At 35.0% G+C, this 21,314-nt stretch overlaps 1 protein-coding gene across 6 annotated transcripts in view; it reads right to left on the bottom strand.

The window, feature by feature from the left end:
* VRK2 (VRK serine/threonine kinase 2) overlaps positions 1-21,314 on the bottom strand; it is a 103,572-nt gene that overhangs the window by 66,480 nt on the left and 15,778 nt on the right. For all 6 annotated transcript variants that reach the window (XM_042981432.1, XM_042981431.1, XM_042981437.1 and 3 more), the window contains 5 exons: positions 8,532-8,581; positions 7,747-7,816; positions 6,242-6,329; positions 3,762-3,867; positions 2,464-2,556 (listed from right to left, as the gene is read on the bottom strand). In XM_042981432.1, the coding sequence (XP_042837366.1) occupies positions 2,464-2,556; positions 3,762-3,867; positions 6,242-6,329; positions 7,747-7,816; positions 8,532-8,581 (407 nt within the window). The remainder of the gene's footprint in view (positions 1-2,463; positions 2,557-3,761; positions 3,868-6,241; positions 6,330-7,746; positions 7,817-8,531; positions 8,582-21,314) is intronic.

Here is a 21,314-nt window from a genome sequence, read left to right as displayed (position 1 = left end):
AAACCATAGATATGATAAAGGGTTAATATCCAAAATATACAAGAACTCATACAACTCACTAGCAAGAAAATAAGCCAACTGAAAAATATACAAAGGACCTGCACAGACATTTTTCCAAAGAAGGCATATACATGCCCAACAGGTATAAGAAAAGGTGCCCAATATTATCATCAGGGAAATGAACACCAAAACCACAATGAGACATCACTCAATACCTGTTAAGATGGCTGTTATGAAAAAGACAAGAGATAACCAGTGTTATCCAGTGATAACCAGTGATAACCAGTGGGGAGGGTGTGAAGAAAAGGGAACCCTTGTGTACTGTATACTCTTTATGCAAAATAGTCAAGCAGTTCCTCTGAATGCAACTATCATATGATCCAGCAATCCAACTTCTGGGTATATACCAAAAGGAAAATAAATCATTATCTTAAGGAGATATGTGCACTCTCGTGTTACTGCAGCATTTTTCACAACAGCCAAAATATGTAAATAACCTTAGTGTTCACTGATGGATGGATGGATGAATGAAGAAAATGTGGTATACATATGCAACAGAATTATTCAGCCATAAAAGGAAATATGCCATTTGTGACACCATGGATGAACCTGGAGGACATTAAGTCAGACACAGAAAGACTGTATTATCTCACTTATACGTGGCATGTAAAACGGTAAAACTTACTGAACCAGCAAGTAGAAAAGTGGTTGCCAAGGGCTGGGGGTGGTGGTGGGGGGTGTGTGGAGGAAATAGGGAGGTGTTGGTCAAAAAAGATGAATAAGTTCTAGGGCTCTAACATACAGCATGGAGACAACAGTTAATAATGCTATGTACTTCAAATTTGCCAAGAGTAGATCTTAAGTGGTCTTACCACAAAAGCAAACAAAAAAGTAGCTATATGAAACGAATGCATTAATTAAATTGATGATGGCAATCACTTCACAACATATACATCATCATTTTGTACACCTTTAAAAAATCATGTTGTACAACCTAAACATATGCATTTTTGTGACAATCCTACCTCAAGAAAGCTGGGGGTGGGGGAGAGAAAGCAAGGTAAAATAAAAAATTAGTTAATAATTAAGTTAAATTTAAAATTCAGTTCCTCAGTCACACTAGCCACATTTTTTAGAGATTCTTTTTTTTAAAGCAGTTAATTTATATTCAATTTTGGCAAATTTAGAGCAATTCAGGTAAAACTGAGTGGAAAGTACAGTGAGTTCTCATATACCCACTGCCTCTCCCCCCAGACAGTCTCCATCCCATACCAGAGTATTATATCTGTTACAATGGATGAACTTACATTCCTTACACAGCAACACATCATTATAACCAAAAGTCTATAGTTTGCAATAGGGCTCACTTTTGGTGTTGAACATTCTATGAGTTTTGACAAATGTGTAGCAACATACACCCACCATTGTAGTATCTTACAGAACAGTTTCACTTCCCTAAAAATCTTCTGTGCTCTGCCTATTCATCACTCCCTTCCCTCTAAGCCCTAGCAATCACTGATCTTTTTAGTGTCTCCATAGTTTCTCCTTGTCCAAAACCTTGTAAAGTTGGAATTATATAGATTTTCACTTAGTAAAATGCATTTAAGGTTCCTCCATGTCTTTTCATGTCTTGACTGCTCACTTCTTTTAACATTGAGTAATATTGCCTTATTTGGATATACCACAGTTTATTTATCCATTCACCTATTAAAGGACATCTTCATTGCTTCAAGTTTTGGCAACTATGAATAAAGCTGCTATAAACATGTGTGTGTAGGTTTTTGTGTGGATATAAGTTTTCAACTCCTTTGGGTAAATACCAAGCAGTGTAATTGCAGATCATATGTTACGAATATGTTCAGCTTTTAAAGAAAACGCCAAACTGTCTGCCACAGTGGCCATATCATTTTGCATTTCCAGCAGCAATGAATGGGAGTTCCTGACACTCTCCATCCTCATCAGCATTTGATGGTACACTACCCATGTTTCAGGTGCTGGATAGCCACATGTGGCTCATGGCTACCATACTGGACAGTATCATATAGAATATTTCCATCATTAGAGAAAGTTCCACTGGAAACGCTGCTCTGTTTAAGACTTAAGTGTTTATACAGTGAAAGGGGAGCTAATATGACTTTTATTTATTTATTTTTTTCTCTGCACAAATCCATCCCTTCTCCCACTGAATTTTGATAGTTCTTTATATTCACTCTGAAGGTCAAATTTCAGCCATTTTACTATATGTCCATTAACAAATTAACCCCTCTGAGTCTCAGTGTCCTCATCCTAATTACTTATCAGTTTAGTGCATTAAATGAGATAAGCAAGGTAAGATAAATCACAACATTCATCATGTTAATCCTCATTTATAAACTCTCTTGGGTTAGGAGTTTGATTTTTGAATGTCTCAGTATGATACTCTGAGGATCCTTACTGAAAGCAAAAGCTTAATACTGTACTTACCCGATCTGGATTTCTATAACCTAATAGTAGATTTGCTGCTTTTATATCACCATGAACATATTCATTTTCATGTATATATTCCAGAACATCCAACTATGAAAAGAAATATATAAGGTTATACTAATGTCTATTTCAAACTCATGATCAACTTGAACATTTTGAATATAGAATAACATGTATTTTTTCTCATTAACAATAACAAAGTGACATATTATACAATTATGTGTTTGCCTATTCTCAAATATCACATGAACTGGTCACTTATCCTGGAAAAAAAGTTGAACATGATCCTCAAATATCAAGTGTTTTAATTAAACTTCTGATGAAAGGGGACCGAGATTCAACAATGCCGATGCCTATGTTCCCAACAGCCTGGTGGCCAAATCACACTGTGCAAGGAGGAAAAAATCCGAGATATGCTGTACGATAATCATGAAGCCCACTCAGGAATTCCTCACCCAAGCAATGATTATAAATCAAGTTTTGGAGACCCCAGAACAAAACACCGTGTCCATGAGCTCAGAGAAAGGCATTCTCCCTCTGGACAGTAATAGGAAAAAAACCTGAGCTTCATCTTTAAAGCCCTTGAGCCTTGCATATTACCTTCACCCAGTGCTCAATAAACATTTGCTAGCTGGCTAAACGGATGAATGGATGAACGGGAAAATTAGCGAGTTCTATTTGCCACATCCCAACCTGGCATGACTAGTTTCATTCTATTTAAAATGGAAAAAATAAAATGGAGCTTGGGCAAACCCAACACAAACAAGATAAGACAAATATGTGATATAAACAAAATGTGTGCATGGGTGCTATTAAGATTTCATTGCTTCTTATTTGGCAAAGTATATATTATTCATTGCCATACTAATTACTGCCACCATCCCAAACTCATAATAAAAACTGCACAGCGCCCCATACTGTCACATGTTTAGTATGGAAAATAATATATTTTGCCATAGTTTGCATTGTTATAAATACAACTGACAAAAGAGAGGTTATTCTTATAGCAATGCAAGCTTGTTCTGATATGTAAAACAAAGCTGTGAGGGGAAAAAAAAAATCAGACTGTAGAACCAATGCCTAATTGAGTTTGTAGTGCCAAACACAGCACATTCTGTCACTTACAGAGCCCACTGTTATCAATTTCACCAAAATAGCCTCTACTCTAAATAACTGACATTTCTAGGGCAATAATCCTTCATTCTCTGATAATTCCACAAAGGGCAACGATTTGTGTATTGTAACAAGTAAATAATCTGAAAATGAGGCATGTGAAATAAGTCATTCCTTCTTACCATTCGGATACCTAGCTGCAGGACAGTTGACTTTTTAAAAGTACCATTCTGGTCTGAGATCTTCTGTAAATCTATTCCTAGTCTTTCCATTACCATAAATCTGTAACTATAAGAAGGAGACGTCAAAAAGAGATCTTAAGATAGCAATGCTTGAAACTGCCTATTTATGAATTTGAAACAAGGAAAAATACCCTCAACCTAACAACGAAGAATACTGCAACCTGAACCATTAAAGATGAGTGTACGTTAATAATCTTGCTGTTCTTTTACAGAAAAATACTAGTCAGTATTTACTTTGCAGTTAGTTTTCTAGTAGAAGAGAATGTTGTGCTGAAACATTCATACTCACTCTTAGACCATGAAAAGAGAATACTCTTTCTAAATTAAAGAGTCCTGAGTTTGATTCATTTTGACTCCATCACCTTCTCACTGTGTGACCTTGAACAAATTATTTGTTTGGACAGAAATTTTTATTTATATTTGCTTCTTGAGCTTATAAATCATAATTACTTTCTCCATACACATACAAATATGACTTTTTTAAAAAATGTACTTCCTTTCTGTTTGGCACCTCCACCCCTTCTTGTCTTCTCTTGACAGATCCACACCAGCCCCTATTCTTTATTGATCTATGTATACATACATGAACACAGACATAGAGGAATTTTTGTCCTTGTTTTACAAAAATGTGATCTTATTATATGCACTTTTCTGCATCATACTTTTTTTCATTAATAGCTCAATGAAATCCTTCCAAATCAACTGCATTAGCTCTCTTTTTAATGTCTGTTTTTTCGGGGTGGGAAGGGATGGGGAGAGGCAGAGAGAGAGAATCCCAAGTGGGCTCTGCATGCTCACAGCATGAAGCCCAACACAGTGCTCGATCCCATGAACTCAGGTCATGACCTGAGCCAAAATCAAGAGTCGGACGCTTAATCACCAAGCCACCTATGCACCCCTCAACTGGTATAGCTGTAATTGATTCCTTTAATGGCCTGCATAACAGTACATGATATAGATATACCATAATCTACTCAGTCACTCAGTCCTCTATTAGCAACCCTTTACTTTGTTTCCAGATTACTGTTTGTTCATTTTTTAGTGATAGCATTTGAAGACCATTTGAACAAAGCACTGAACACTGAGGCTATTTTCTCACTTAGGAAAGAAAACATCACTATTTTAAAGGCTATTGAAAGGACCAAATGGGATACCTAACAAATAGAATTTTTTTTCTTTTTTAATTTTTTTAATGTTTATTTTTGAGAGATAGAGACAGAATGTGAACAGGGGAGGGGCAGAGAGAGAGAAGAAGACATAGACTGAAGCAGGCTCCAGGTTCCGAGCTGTCAGCACAGAGCCGGATACGGGGCTCCAACTCACAAACCACAAGATCATGACCTGAGCTAAAGTCGGATGCTTAATCAATTGAGCCACCCAGGTGCCCCGAATTTTTTTCTTCTTTAAAAATCACTACTCAGTTATTTATATGTGATGACTAGCCATATGTGGTGATTTTAAAAATATTTCCACAATTTTTTTCTTGTGCCTCTTCTCAAGAGATGAAGTTTAATTGAATCTCCTCTTACATATGGAGTAGACTTAGTGACTTGCCTCTAGCAAAGAGACTACAGTGGAAATGATGTGATATTACTATAAGATTTGAAACAAGTCAGTCAAAGAAAGACAAATACCATATGATTTCACTCACATGTGGAATTTAAGAGACAAAACAGATGAACATAGGGGAAGGGGGAAAAAAGAAAAGGGAGCAAACCAGAAGACTCTTAACTATAAGGAACAAACTGAGGGTTGTTGGAGAGGCATGGGTGAGGGATGGACTAAATGGGTGATGGAGATTAAGGAGGGCACTTGTTACGATTTGCACTGGGTATTGTATGTAAGTGATGAATCCCTACATTCTACTCCTGAAACTAATATTACCCTCTATATTAACTAACTAGAAGTTAAATAAAATTTTGATAAAACAGTTTCAATTATAAAAAGGCTTTGGCTTTCTTCTTGGATGCATGCTCGTGTCTGTGTGTGTGTGTGTGTGTGTGTGTGTGTGTGTGTGTGCGTGCGCACATGCTCTCTTTCTCCCTCTCTCTCTCTCTCTCTGTTCCTATTACTTCCTCTAGGGAAAGCCAGCCACCATGTCTTTATAACATTGAGGCAGCCTATGGAGAGACCTACATGATGGGAAAGTGAGGCTTGCCAATAGCTACAGCAGTGACCTTGAAAAGAGATCCTTCCCCAGTCAAGTAGGGAGATGACTGTAACCCAGCAGGCAGCTAACTACATCCTCACAAGTCCCGAGCTGGTAACCCAGTTATAGAAACTGATCATGGAAACTAAGATGATATTAGTCTGTTGTTATAAATCACTATGAATTGGGTAATTAGTTACATAGCAACAGGTATTAGACCACGTAAGAAACAGTCATAGAACAACACTTGATTATAATAATTGCATTTTACCTTCTTCCCTTGAATTCAGTAATACCGGATCCATAAAACATAGGAATTCCTAAATAATCAAGTTGTTTGAGTTCTATCCAGTTTTTGACTACAAAGACAAATTTAACAGGAAAAAAGTTATTTAATTTTAGAAATGTTATTTCTCACTTTTACATAGATCCTAAAACTTATCTAGCTAACCTAAGTAGAAATTAGACTTCCTGGAAAATGTTTTAAAGAATCTAATATCTATCTATCCAGTGGCTTTTAAATTCTCTGTCACCATAATTAACATAAAAACATATACAGAAATTTTAAATTAAATCAATTATAACCAAAACAGAAGTAGTCATGGTCATAAAATGCATTGCTATCATATACTCAAATCTTTCTATTCATGAAAAAAATTCATTCCCTTATATGTTAAATTCCAAAACATAACATATGCTCAAAAAATTAAAATAAAATAAAATATAACATATGTTAACTACCAAAGAATCAGTAGAGAGATGGCTTTTTCTTTTCCATTACTTAAAAATCTAAAGCCATGGTGGTTGAAAAAACAGAAGTTGGGCAGAAAAATCATTTACTATGAAATTGTTATACAGAAACTTTTTTGACTAAATTAGTCTAAAAAAGTCAAATCCACTGAAATCATCAGGTAGTTTATTTTCCACTTTTCTACCATATATGTTTAATGTGTAAGACAGCTCTACGATAAATAATCAATGTTTAATGGATTCTATTTGTCACCCTGACATAGTTTAAGCAGTTAGTAAAGACTACTTTCATAACATTTAGGTTTTATTAAGGAAAACAAAGTTAATTATTGAGTCTAGACTCATTATTCTTTTTCTTAAGCATAATGTAGAGGATCTTGACTATATCACTTTTATTCATATCAACTTCTGTTAAGTTTTACTTTGTCCATCTATATTCTACTGTATTTATAAAATGTTTCACTTATTCCTCAACTCTGCTCACATTCATTTCTCATTAAATTCCTCTAACTGGTGGTTCTCACATGTGATTTCCAGCTCCAATTGATTTTCCAACATTCAAGTTTCTAACACTTTTAGCTTATGTTCTAAATTATTTCAATATTTAATCATTTCCATACACCTTACACTAATCCATTCTATGGCCATTTCTTTTGTTTATATATCTGCTGCCCATTTTAATATATTTTCTTTATTACCTTTGACTCCACATCGTTTTCTATTAAAAATTATGATTTCATTCTACTATCTTTTACACTTAAAGAACACTTAGTAGCTTAGACCAACAACCTAATATTGTATGTAAAGTAGTGGAAACAACTTTGATTTGAAATGTATAACTCATTATGTATGTAATATCAACATTTATATACCATCTACCTTATTTTTATATAATAACTAATTGTATCATTTTACAATAAAATTCGTGATTGAAAAGAACTTTCCAGAAGGCCAGAAAAGAGAAATATATTAACACTCACTTTAGCAAACTATACAGAAGTAGCTTGCTTTGCTAAATTTACTTACTATAGTCTTTTTTTGCAGCTCTTTGATAAAATTTAAGTTCTGAAAATAATGGGCCATTTTCCTGATATTCCTATAAAAGATAAGAACAATTAATTTTATTAGGAAAAAAATCTTAAAGATAGATTTGGTATTTCAACTGTGAAAATATGAGTACACATTGGTAATATATAATAGTGCTTGAATAATTTACTATAAAATAGAGGCATCAAATTTCCATAAAAAAGCTCAGAAAGCACTAAACTTGGAGAATCTCATGTTTAAATTTAACACCTGTAATGCTGTCTATACAATCCTACACATGAAAGTAGTCTTCTTATGGAAAGAACCTACTAAAAATACTGACAATTGGATATACACACATACAAAGATATTCAGCATCTACCAACATGGACATCAGGGTAGATATACTGTAAACCACCCTGGGGTTCATTCATACATGATACCTTTATTAAGTGTCTACTACATTTCATCCACTGTGTTAGGCATAGGGGATACAAACAGAAATAAAACCTCATCCTCGCCTTTAAGGACCTTACCATCTAGAGTAGAGAGGAAAGAAGGGAAGAAATAAGAGGAGAGATAGCTAGATAGGATACAAAGATGATAAATGTCAACACAAAAGAACAAAGTTCTCCAATCTTTACATTTTAAGAATGTGAAAATATACCATAATACTATATTTATCGATAAGTAAAATTAGAAAAGCTAAGAAACAGTTTTACAAAGATACCAGGAAAAAAGCAGAAAAGAAAAAAGTGAAATACAAATTTAAGAGCAATGCTCACCACTTTTATTACATGTCTTGCATCTTTATCTGGTTTATTTGTGGGGAAAGCTGAGAACAAAACACAAGAGGGGTGGTGAGAATTGGCTGTTCACAATTAATGAACACCTACTATATAGCAGACACTGAGCTAAGCACTTCACATATATTCACTTATTGCATCCTCCCAAGAACTTCTTATGGTAGGTATTATCTCCATGTTACACAAGATCCGACTAAGGTTCAAAAGTTGAATAATTTGCTGAGAAGTATCAGATTGGGGATTGAAACTCAAATCTGTCTGACGCCAGAGCCCACACTTTGCCATAAACCATATTCAAATATTCAATCATGGAAAACAACAGATATTAATCACACAGATCCAAATGTAGGGGAAAATATTTTCTAGATATACAGCATTAAACCCAGTAAATGATACATATTAAAATCCACTGATTCAATGTTACTAAATTAAAATCTATGATAATTCAGAAAGAAAAACATATGCATCTTAACTAAAAAGTTCAGAACAAGTTCTATGTGGCAAAATTCTAAAATAAATCAAGTGATAATGAGAATAAACTCTTTTAAAAATCATCTTCTGACCCTGGCAATCCATCATTCCTACATTAAAGAATGTGTATCTCATAATTATATGCACTTCAATTTCATTTTATCTTATTATTTGCCATTTGTATTTTAGATATAGCAATTCGGGGCGCCTGGGTGGCTCAGTCGGTTAAGCGGCCGACTTCAGCCCAGGTCCCGATCTCGCGGTCTGTGAGTTCGAGCCTCGCGTCGGGCTCTGGGCTGATGGCTCAGAGCCTGGATGCCTGCTTCCGATTCTGTGTCTCCCTCTCTCTCTGCCCCTCCCCCATTCATGCTCTGTCTCTCTCTGTCTCAAAAAAAAAAAAAAAAAAAAAAGTTAGATATAGCAATTCAACTTCTGAAAATTCCACTGTTCAAATTTTTAGATCCAATCGATCCTTTCATCTCCGTTATCTAAATTATTTAAAAAATTATGTTTTTCAAATCTTGGTAAGTTGACTTGTATATTTATTTGTGCTGTAAAAGTCTCGAAACTTGCCATTCATCCATTCACTCTTCATCCATGCATTCCTTCATTCATTCAACTAACCAGTACTTCTTTACCATGAGGCTAGGATTTGCAAGGCATTGTGTTAAGTGTCAGTATTATGTTTAAAGGAAAGTGAAAGGAAAGATGGTGAAGCTAGTATTCAATATGATTAGATATCAGCACCTAACAAATGGAGAATAAGATCAAATTCTTCAGGTAAATTTTCAGTATGTTTATCAAACACTGTCCTCTTATGACTACTTCTAAAATTTCTCCTACTCCATGGACTTTCTTTTATTTCACATGATAGATGCAAAAAAAAAAAAAAACAAAAAACAAAACAAAAAAAACACACAAATTTACTAAAATATGTCAATTCTACTCTACAGTAGAGTCAACTTATGCACATTTTTTAAACCACTCTCCAAAATTTTTAACATCAGAAATGTTACCAACCATTTGAAGAAACTATTACTTCAATGTTAGTTGATCCTGGATACAAATTATGAACCCAGACCTTTACAGTAACAAAAAAAACTAAACTTGTCTAGATCAAGTAAAACTCTCTTTTCGCCTTGATGTACGTAAATTCGTTCCACTTTCACCCATGCAAGAGGAATGGATTATCCATATCTAAAGCAAGAAAAAACAAAAGAGAGTATGTACAGAAGAAGGGGTCCAGTCCTGTTATAGAAGAAATAAGAAAAGCCTTTCTTCCCACCCTACGGCGGCTATTTTTACTAGCGCGGTGCCCAAGCCTGGGGAGAAATAGCCCTGTCCTAATCCCGGTCCACTTGGTACAACACTGGCTCTGGGAAAGGTGCAATGGGCTACTCCTTGCTGATTTCAGTCAGTATAGCCCTACCACTTAAAGTCTGCATCTTCCTTTCACATTATTCACAGGAACATAACTATATGTTGACCTATATTCGAAACATCCCACACTTGTCATCTGATAGCTACATAATATTCTCCATAAACTTCCAAGTCAGATTATATTGGAAGGCCTAAATCCAAAATCAATGGACTAGAAAGCTCTTGGAGATGGATGTTGAACAAATAAATTGTCCTAGTTACCATGGAGGTCTCTTTTTGGTAATCCATCAATTAATGAATGAAACAAATATTTATTTTCTATTATAAGCTAACCCACATTCTAGCTGGTATTAAAAGATTAAAAATTTGTAATTAAAAAATTAAAAGATAATGGAAAACAGACATGGTATGTGCTTTTATAGTCTAATGGAGAAATCGGACATTCATCAAATACTCAAGCACAAGTGCAAAACTGTAAGTATAACAAATGTAAAAGGGGGAGGTAGAGAGTAATAAGAGGATGTATAACTGAATCTATACAAAGGGAATTATTCAGCCAGGACAGTTTGAGAAGTGATGTTGGGCCAGATGCAAATCTGGTTAATAACTTCTGCTTAATGAAAGGTTTTAAAAACTTGAGGTATAAGTGGAGGATAGAAAACACATAATTAGACATGCATTCTGAGCATATCACTACACTACAGCGTGGAGAACAGACTGAAGGGGAACCAGAGTAGACACTGGACCCATCAGTAAGGATTTAATTTTGATTGATCACAGAAAAGAGGACTACAGCTTGGACTAGACTATCAATGGTACATAGATTTCAGAGATTTAGGAAAGCGAAATTGGTAGGACTTGATGATGGAGGAAAAGGGCTCTTGCTTGGTAGATTACTGCTGATTAATCTATTAGGGTTTGAAAAGAATGCTCAATCATCGACAGTGACAGTGTTGACAGTATAGCAGTCTCACACCTCCATTTAAATTTCTGATGAGATAAATAAATAAACTTAAAAATATTTTTTAAAGGGGCACCTAGGTGGCTCAGTCAGTTAAGCGCCCAACACTTGGTTTTTGGCTCAGGTCATGATCTCAGGGTTCATGGGTTTGAGCCCTGCATGGGGCTCTGCACTGACAGTGAGGAGCCTGGTTGGGCTTTTCTCTCTCTCCCCCTCTCTTTGCCCTTCCCCTGCTTTTGCTCTTTTTCCCCCCCTCTCTCTCAAAATAAATAAATAAACTTAACAAAAATAAATTTCTGATGAGAGCTCTGATGAGCTGCTAAAAATGCATCTTGCACATATAGAATATTTGCCCTCCTAGCACTTTTTTCTATTCACTAGGAAGTCTATCTGGTTTTTCCCTTGAGGAACCAAACCTCCCACTACCCATGTGGATCTAGTAGGATTACTTCACACAGTACTCCCGCCCTTACGTCTCAGAGTTGGGCACATGACCAAGCCTGGCTAATTGGGATATACAAACCCACTGGCCACGGCAACCAGTTCAGAAAGAGCAACATGCCCCAACTAGGTAAAAAGTTACTCCCTAAGATTTGACATTAAAATGCAATGTAATACAAGTAGACCATCAGATGTAAGGATACCAAACCCTAGAAATTACTTTCCTCAGTTAAACTGAAAATAAAGTCTGAAAAGTCAAATCCAACACTGATAAAAGTGAGGTTAAGGTAGGAAGCGAGAAAGGGCTCTGTGGACATTGCTTAAGCCCTATACTATCCATACCTGAAGCCAGAAAAAGCCCTATACTTCTTAGTGATAAGAGTTAAAAAAAATCCCCTTTGTTTAATACATTTGAGTTTCTGACATTGGCAACCAGGTTTACACAGAAGGCAACTAGAAAAACTAAAATATGATGAAGTCTGATAAAAAATGTCAATAAAGTAGCACACTAGATAAACCAAAAACCTTGTATAAAATAAACAGGATGCCGAATGTAATAATCAAACTTTCTTATAAATGAAGAGTTCATCTGGTGAAATAAATAAACAATAAGGAAGTCAAAAATAAAGAGAAATCTAAAAACCACAGGGAGCCTTAATGTTCTAGGCTAGGTAGAAAGGCTGCCCACTCTGGATAAACAAGGACATTAGTGTTAAAGCTCTCTTGGGAAAAAGACAAGTTCCTGGGTCTGCAAGAGGCAGACATTTGAAGTTAAGATGGCCACATAAAGTCAGAATTTTTAAAGTGCTATGTCTTGTATTAGTGTGAAACATTAAAAAAAAAAAGAGCAAAAGAAATAGGGAGATGGGGGAAGGGGAGAAAGTGGGGAGAAAGGAAGGGAGGGAAGGAGGTAGAGGAAGGAGAGGGAAAGAATTGGCCTAGACCATGAGTGTGAGACAAAGTACAGTCTTTCCTGATAATTTATTCTGCCAAAGTTGCCTTCAGGAATTTGAGGCTCAAATTCACACAACTGTATGGTACAGGGGACTTGAAGTCAAATGGTAACCCAGAGCACCTTGCAGAAGCAAAAGAAACAAATCTTCAAGGGACACACTGGACTCCCATGACCTCCAGCGATAAAGCATGGCTACAGATGAGGAAATGATCCAACACTACAAAATAGTAAAGAAAATAAACAAAAGGCATAAATCCCAAGAAACTCAGACCTCCCATATAGCTCAATTATCTGCTTGAAATGATAACAGACACAAAGTATCAGTAGCATAAAAAACAATGCAAAATGTTTTATGAAAAAATGAAATTGATTGTAATTCAGAAAGCATTAGAGAGCTATAAGAGCCAGTGACCAAGAACAAGGAAGACATTTGAACTCCAAGATGAAATCTGGGAGGAAGTTTGAATTTGGAATAGTCAAATACTGGAAACTACCTGCACATCTATCTTCATTAGAATGTGTAACACACTGTACTATAGTCATAGCATGAAACACATCGTAGCAAAAAAAAATGAGTGAAATACATATACTGTAGTAATATAGATATATCTTAGACATAATGGTAAGTAGAAAAAAACATAAAACAGAATGCATACTTATGATTATATTTATATAAATTTAAAACCCACAAACAAATTATATTTGTTTAGGGATACACACGTACACTATAATAAAAAACAGTATAATTGAAACCATAAATAGTGTAGACTAGTGTTGTTACTAATACAAGGGAGGGAAGACATGTTAGAGGTTCTAGAGTGCTGGTTATTTTATGATATATTATAAGCTCGACCTGGATGGGGATTGTGAGTGTCTTGCTATTAGATATATTTTCCTGATAAACTGTATGCATATGTTGTTGTGTGCACTTTTCTATATAATAATACATGAAATACATATATAATCATTAATATTTAAAACTTAATGAATAGCCAAAATGGTAGGTCAGAGAGACCTAGAAAGAGAACAGTGACCTGAGGATTAGATCTGAGAAAATAATCTAGAATTTCCCACACAGGAAATAGAGATATAAGATATGAAGAAGAGATTATGAAGCATCAAGGAAATATGTGACAGTAACACAATTTTCTAAAAAGCTCCAGAAATAGAGAATAGAGAGAACAGAGGCCAGGCACTTCTGAATAAATAATATCTGATAACTTTCAAATACCGATAAAAGTCATGAATCCTCTGATTTAAGAATTGCAAGTCTACAAGATAATAAATCTGCACTCCGTCCACCATAGTCAAAACTGCAGAACATTAAAGACAAAGTTCTAACAAACAACTCGATAGAAAAGATTAGATTGCATACAAAAGACAGATGAAGTGACAGCAGACTTAACAGCAACAAGGCAGTAGGAAGACATCGAATAATATCATTATTCGTATAATATCATATATTCATATGCTGGGAGAAAATAATTATCAATCTAGAATAAGGTGCACTAAAAACATGAACAAAAATAACGAACAAAACAGGAACATGATGACTAGAGTCACAGGGTCGTAATGCCATGTATTTATTCAAGAGAAACAGGGAGACAATGATTAGCTTCATAGTTTATTATATCAAGAGAGTGTACTGAAAGTTTATAGGCAACCTCTACAATAATAGAAATAAAATTAATAACTTCAAAATCTATAAGGGAAAAAAGAATTTTAAAAAGACCTAAAAATAGGAAGATAGGCAAAAATAGAAAAAAATAGAAGCTAGGAAAAGAACAGTTTTTTTAAAAGGCAGAGAAAACATAAAATCTGATGAAAGAAATAAATACCAATTTTATATCAATTTTTAGCCACACATTTTTTCATATTATATTATCTCTGAAATTTGAATGCATCTTATAACTGAAGACATCTTACAGTTGCTGTTGACCACACAGCAGTGGACAGTTGTCACTGCCTATACAGGTACAAACCTAGCCCCGATGTCTGTCTTCACTTCCGTTGAGTCTTCTACATTGCTGGCAATGTTACATGTTACAGTTAATTGTCATTTACAATGATTTGTGCATGTAGAAAAACTAATTAACCAGTCAAAAACAGAAAAGTGGTACCTAAACTTGATAGTAGTCAAAAAATGTTAAGATAGGACTGTACCAACTGAGTACTCTATGAGTTCCACATGTAAGACTATTTTAAAGGTACTGTGTTCTAGTTTAATGGGAAGTATTAGGCATTAGATATAAAGCAGGTCTTATATAAACACAAAAAGAATGATTGAAGAGACAGATAATTATGAACTTTTAAGCATCTAATGGAGACTCAACATATGTACATAAAATAATGATGTATCTTATAATCAGAGACATCTTAGATGTGAAAAAACATGCCATAATCATAATAAATTTGAATAGACTAACTTCACCAGTAAGAAAAGAAACTGTAAGATTGTCAGAAAAATAGATAAATGCATACTATTTATGAGACATAACTAAAACCTAGTGATGCAGAGAAAATGAAAAGATAAATAAACTAGCTAAAATGGGCTGAAAAAAAGGCCGGAATACGTATTTTCAAAATTATAGAAATCTGAGGACAAAAGAATTACTAGATATAAAGTTAGTACCACTTAATCATTAAAAAAATGATTCAATAGAAAAAATTAATTCAATGGAATGACTAAATTCATGAACTTGAAAACATCTGATAATGTACTTCATAATAGAGAAATCAAAACCACCAGAATTATAAGAAAAAAAATGAGAAAGTGTAAAAATCATGGAATATTTTAAAACAATCCATAATGTATAGGCAAGCAGACCAAAATAAATTAGAATAATACAATTAACAGTTTTTATCTAAAGGCCACATAAAATAACAAAACAATTAAATAACATACATTCTTTTCAAAAACAAAACATTTTTTAATTGCCCATAATTTTACCCAGAAAGGTTTCCTTGAATATCAAAGAATAAGAATTATTAAGGCTACATTATGTGACCATAATGGCTAGATCCTAGGCCAAAGAAGAAATCACAATGGAATTTAGAAAATACATAGCACTTGTTTACGCCCCGGTGGCTCAGTCAGTTAAGTATCCTACTCTTGATTTTAGCTCAGGTCATGATCTCAGGGTCATGAGTTTGAGCCCCTCATTGGGCTCTGTGCTGACAGCTCAGAGCCTGCTTCAGATTCTGTGTCTCCCTCTCTCTCTGCCCCTCCCCCACTCACACTCTGTCTCTCTCTCTCAAAAAATTAATAAACATTATTATTTTTTTTTAATGGGAAGGGGAGGACAACTGGGTGGCTTAGTCAGTTAAAGCCTAACTTTAGTTCAGGTCATGATCTCATGGCTCGTGAGTTCAAGCCCTGCATTGGGCTGTCTGTTGTCAGCACAGAGCCACTTCAGATCTTCTGTCTCTCTCTCTGCCCCTCTCCTGCTCTCTTTCTCAAATAAATTTTGAAAATGGGCAGAGGATCTAAACAGACATTTTTCCAAGAAGACATACAGTTGTCCAGCAGACACATGAAAAGATGCTCAACATCACTAATCATGAAATAACAAGAAATAACAAACAAGAAATAACAAATGTTGGTGAAGATGTAGAGGAAAAGGAACTTTCACACACTGTTGGTGGGAATGTAAATTGGTACAGCCACTGTGGAAAATAGTATGGGGGTTCTTCAAACAATTAAAGATGGAAATACCACATGATCCAATAATTCCACTACAGGTATTTACCCAAAGAAAATGAAAACACTAATTCAAAAAGATATACTCACCTCTATGTTTACTATAGCATTATTTACAATAGCCAAGATATGGCAGCAGTCTAAGTGCCCATCAATAGTTGAATGGATAAGGAAGATATGATGTATACACACACACATACACACACACACATATGTATGTTACATAGCCGTAAAAAAGGATAAGATTGTGCCATTTGCAACTACATGGATGGACCTAGAGGGTATTAGCTAAGTGAAATAACTCAGACTGAGAAAGACAAATACCATATAATTTCACTCATGTGTGGAATAAAACAAACAAACAAGCAAAAATAAGGTAGAATCAGACCTATAAATACAGAGAACAGAGTGATGGTTGCCAGAGGGAATGGGGGTGGAAGGATGGGCAAAATGGGTGAAGGGGAGTGGGAAATACAGGCTTCCAGTTATGGAATGATTAAGTCATGAGAATAAAAGGCACAGCATAGTGAATATAGTCAATGGTATTGTAATAGTATTGTATGGTGACAGATGGTAGCTACACTCGTGGTGAGTGTAGAATATCCTATAAAGAAGCTGAATCACTGCGTTGTACACCTGAAATTAATCTCACTTTGTGTGTCAACTATAAAAATTTCAAAAAATAAATGAGTAAAGTACACTTTCCAATAAAAAAAATACTTGAAACAAATGAAAATGAAAATACCACATATCAATACTTATGGAATGCAGCAAAAGCAGTTCTAAGAGGAAAGTGTGTAACAATAAACTTCTACACTAAGAAAAAAGAAAAATCTAAAATAACAATGTAACTTTACACACTAAGACCCCAGAAAAAGAACAAATCTCAAAGTTAGTAGAAAGAAGGAAATAACAAAGATCAGAGTGGAAATAAATGAAATAGAGACTAGGAAGACAATAGTAAAGATCAAGCCAGACAAGGACAGTCCAAGAAAAAAAATTATAGGCCAATATCCCTGATGAACATATACACAAAAGTACTCAACAAAATATTGGCAAAATGAATTCAGCAGTACATTAAAGGTTCATATATCATGATGAAGTAGGATTTTTGAAATGCAAGGATGGTTCAACATATGCAAATCAATCAATGAAATCCACCCACCACATTAACAAAATGAAGGACAAAAGTCATAAGATCATGTCAGTAGATTTAAAAAAAAAGCATCTGACAAATTCAACATCCTTTCACCATGAAAGCCTCTCAAAAATTCGGGTATAGAAAGAACATACCTCAACATAATTAAGGCCAATTATGAGAAGCTGATACTGAACATCATACTGACCTGTGAAAAGCTTAAAAGCTTTTCCTTTAAGATCAGGAACAAGACAAGGATACTCACTCTCACCAATTTTACTCAACATAGTACTGGAAATCCTACCCAGAGCAACTAGCAAGAAAAAGATAAAAATTATCTATATCAGGAATGAAACAGGGAACATCACTATAGAACCTGCTGACATTCAAAGTATAATAAATATGGGGGCACCTGGGTTATTTAGTCAGTTGAACATCTGACTCTTGATTTCAGCTCAACCATGATCTCAGGTTTGTGGGATCAAGCTCCACATTGGGCTCTATACTGAGCATGGAGTATGCTTAAGATTCTCTCTCTCTCCCTCTGCCCTTCTCCCCTACTTGCACGCTTCTGTCTCAAAATAAGTACAATTATGAACAACTTTATACATACAGATTTGAACAATTTAGATACAACGGACCAGTTCCTTAAAAATCACAAATTACTAAAAATTATCTAAGATGAAACAACCAAATTAGTCCTAAAACTACTAATGAAAGTAAAATGAAGTTAAAAAAAAAAAAAAAAAAAAAAAAAGCTCCTGGTAAAAAGTATCTCTAGGCCCAGTGACTTCACTGTAGAGTTCCACAAAACATTTACAAAAGAAATAATACCAACTCTCCTACTCATTTCCAGGAAGCAGAAAAGGAGAGATTAACTCACAACTCATTTTATGAAGCCAGCATTACCCTGATATCAAAACTAGACTAAATTAGTAGGAAAAAAGAGAAGAAAAAGGAAACTACAGACCAACAGCCCATATGACTCTGATGAAAAACAAAACTACTGTCATCCACCATATGAAGTCTAAATGAGAAAAACCACACAATCATAACAATTGAAGCAGAAAAAGCATTTGACAAATTTAATACCTATTCCTGATAAAAAAAAAAAACTTTCAGTATACTAGGAGAGAGCTCCCTCAACTTTATAAAGACTATTTACAAAATACCTATCTTATTGTTAACATGATACTAAATGATGAGAGGCTGAAAGCTTTCTCCCTAAAATTTGGATCAAGTCAACGATATCCATTATCACCAATCCTATTCAATAAAGTACTAGAAGTCATGGCCAGTGCAAGGAGTCAAGGAAAAAAATAAAAGACATACAGATTGGAAAAGAAGAAATAAAGTGGTCCCTTTTTACAGAAGACAGGATTATCCATATAGAAAATCCCAAAGAATCAGAAAAAAAAATCCTAGAATAAATAAGTTTTCCAAGATCATGGAACATAAGGTCATCATGCAAAAATCAAATATATTTCTATATGCTAATAATGTAAATTTGAAACCAAAATTACAAAAGCAATGACATTTTCAATAGCACCAAAAATATAAAAACCTTCATGTATACTTAAGTAACAGTACATGTACAAGGCCAATTATGCTAAAAACTACAAAATGCTGATGAAAGAAATCAAATACCTAAAGAAATGGAGAAACAATGTATTTGTGGATTGAAAGACTTAGTAAAAATGACAATTCTCTCCAAATTTATCTATAGATTTAATCCAATACCAACCAAAATCTCAGCAAAGTTTCTTTCTTTTGCCTTTTTTTTTTTTTTGTAAATACAGGCAACTTGATTTAAAAATCTATACAGAAAGGTAGGAACTAGAAGAGATAAAATAATTTTGAAAGAGAACAAAGTTGAAGGAATCACACTATCCATATGTCCTTCAATAGCAGAATAAACAAATTGTGGTACATCCATACCATATAATACTACTCGGCAATAAAAAGAAATGAACTATGGCTATGTACAACTTGGATGAATTTTGAAGGTACTATGCTACATGAAACAAATCCAGTCTCAAAAGGTACATGCTGTATGATCGCATGGATAGGAATTCTGTACATTCTTAAAAAGACAAAATTGGGGGCGCCTGGGTGGCTCAGTCAGTTAAGCATCCAACTTCGGCTCAGGTCATGATCTCACAGTCCGTGAGTTCGAGCCCCGCGTCAGGCTCTGTGCTGACAGCTCAGAGCCTGGAGCCTGTTTCAGATTCTGTGTCTCCCTCTCTCTCTGACCCTCCCCCGTTCATGCTGTCTTTCCCTGTCTCAAAAAACGTTAAATTTTTTTTTTTTTTAAAAAGACAAAATTGTAGTGACAGAGAACAAATCAGTGGTTGCCACCACCTAGAACTAAGGAAAGGGTGTAACTACACAGCGATAGTATGAGGAAGATTTTAGGGATGATGAATCTCTTTTGTACCCTAACTGTCGTGGTATGATAAAATCCACAGAGATATACACAGACAAAAAGTCAATTTTTCTCTATGTGAATTTAAAAATAATATTAACAAAAAGATAAAATATAGGGGTGCCTGGGTGGCTCAGTTGGTTAAATGTCCAACTCTTGATTTCAGCTCAGGTCACGATCTCACAGTTCATGGGTTCGAGCCCCACATCAGGCTCTGTGCTGATAGCATGGAGCCTGCTTGGGATTCTTTCTTGCCCTCTCTCTCTCCACCACCCCCAACTCATGCATGCACATGCACTTGTTCTCTAATACACTTAAAAAAATTTTAAAAAGATATAATATACAATTGTAATATAAAGTAAAATATGCTTAATGATAAAAAGGCAAAAATAATTTTGAAAACAAATATACAATGTATAACTTTGGCAGAAAATGCAAAAAGGATAGCAATAGTAGGCCTCAAGGGAAGGTGGCCTTCAAATAAACACAATTGGAATATGTAGAAACTGGAGACAGAATGTTAGGGCTAAAGACAAAAACAGAACAAGCAAGTTGATCTTAGTATTTACATCCAGCAGTGAATTCCAAGACTATAACATATAAAAATTCTGGTTTTTTTTTGTTTTTTTTTTCCTTTTTTTTATTTGTTTGTTTTCTTTTTTTTTTTTTTGAGAGAATAAAGAGAACACAAGCAGAGAAGGGGCAGAGAGAGAGGGAGACAGAAGATCCGAAGCAAGCTCTGCACTGTCTGACAAGCAGCAACAGTGAGACCAATATGGGACTTGAACTCATGAACCATGAGATCATGACCTGAGCTGAAGTTGGAAACTCAACCGACTGAGCCACCCAGGTGCCCCCAAATTGTTTGTTTTTTTTAATATATACTAAATCACCACATACTTAATTTTTAAAATGAGTTCCTGTACAGTTGGTAAACAAAAGCATATTCTCTCTAAAGGTGTTAAATCCCCTCCAAATAAAAATTATTAATTGCATATTCAACTTTGTAGCTTATTAAATGTTATAGCACAGTTATCTTCAAACTCTTTTAGTGATAGAATGTTCCTCAAAAGCTCGATACACAGGGGGCACCTGGATGGCTCAGTTGGTCAAGCGTCCAACTCCGGCTCAGGTCATGATCTCATGACTCGTGAATTTGAGCCCTACATTGGGCCATGTGCTGACAGCCCAGAGACTGGAGCCTGCTTCAGATTCTGGGTCTCTGGCTGTTTCTGCCCCTCCCCCAGTCGTGTTCTGTCTGTCTGTCTCTCTCTGGCTCTCAAAAATAAAT

This window comes from Panthera tigris, chromosome A3 (genome assembly GCF_018350195.1).
Source record: "Panthera tigris isolate Pti1 chromosome A3, P.tigris_Pti1_mat1.1, whole genome shotgun sequence".
Taxonomy (NCBI): domain Eukaryota; kingdom Metazoa; phylum Chordata; class Mammalia; order Carnivora; family Felidae; genus Panthera; species Panthera tigris.
This window is presented reverse-complemented; position numbering and strand designations above follow the sequence as displayed.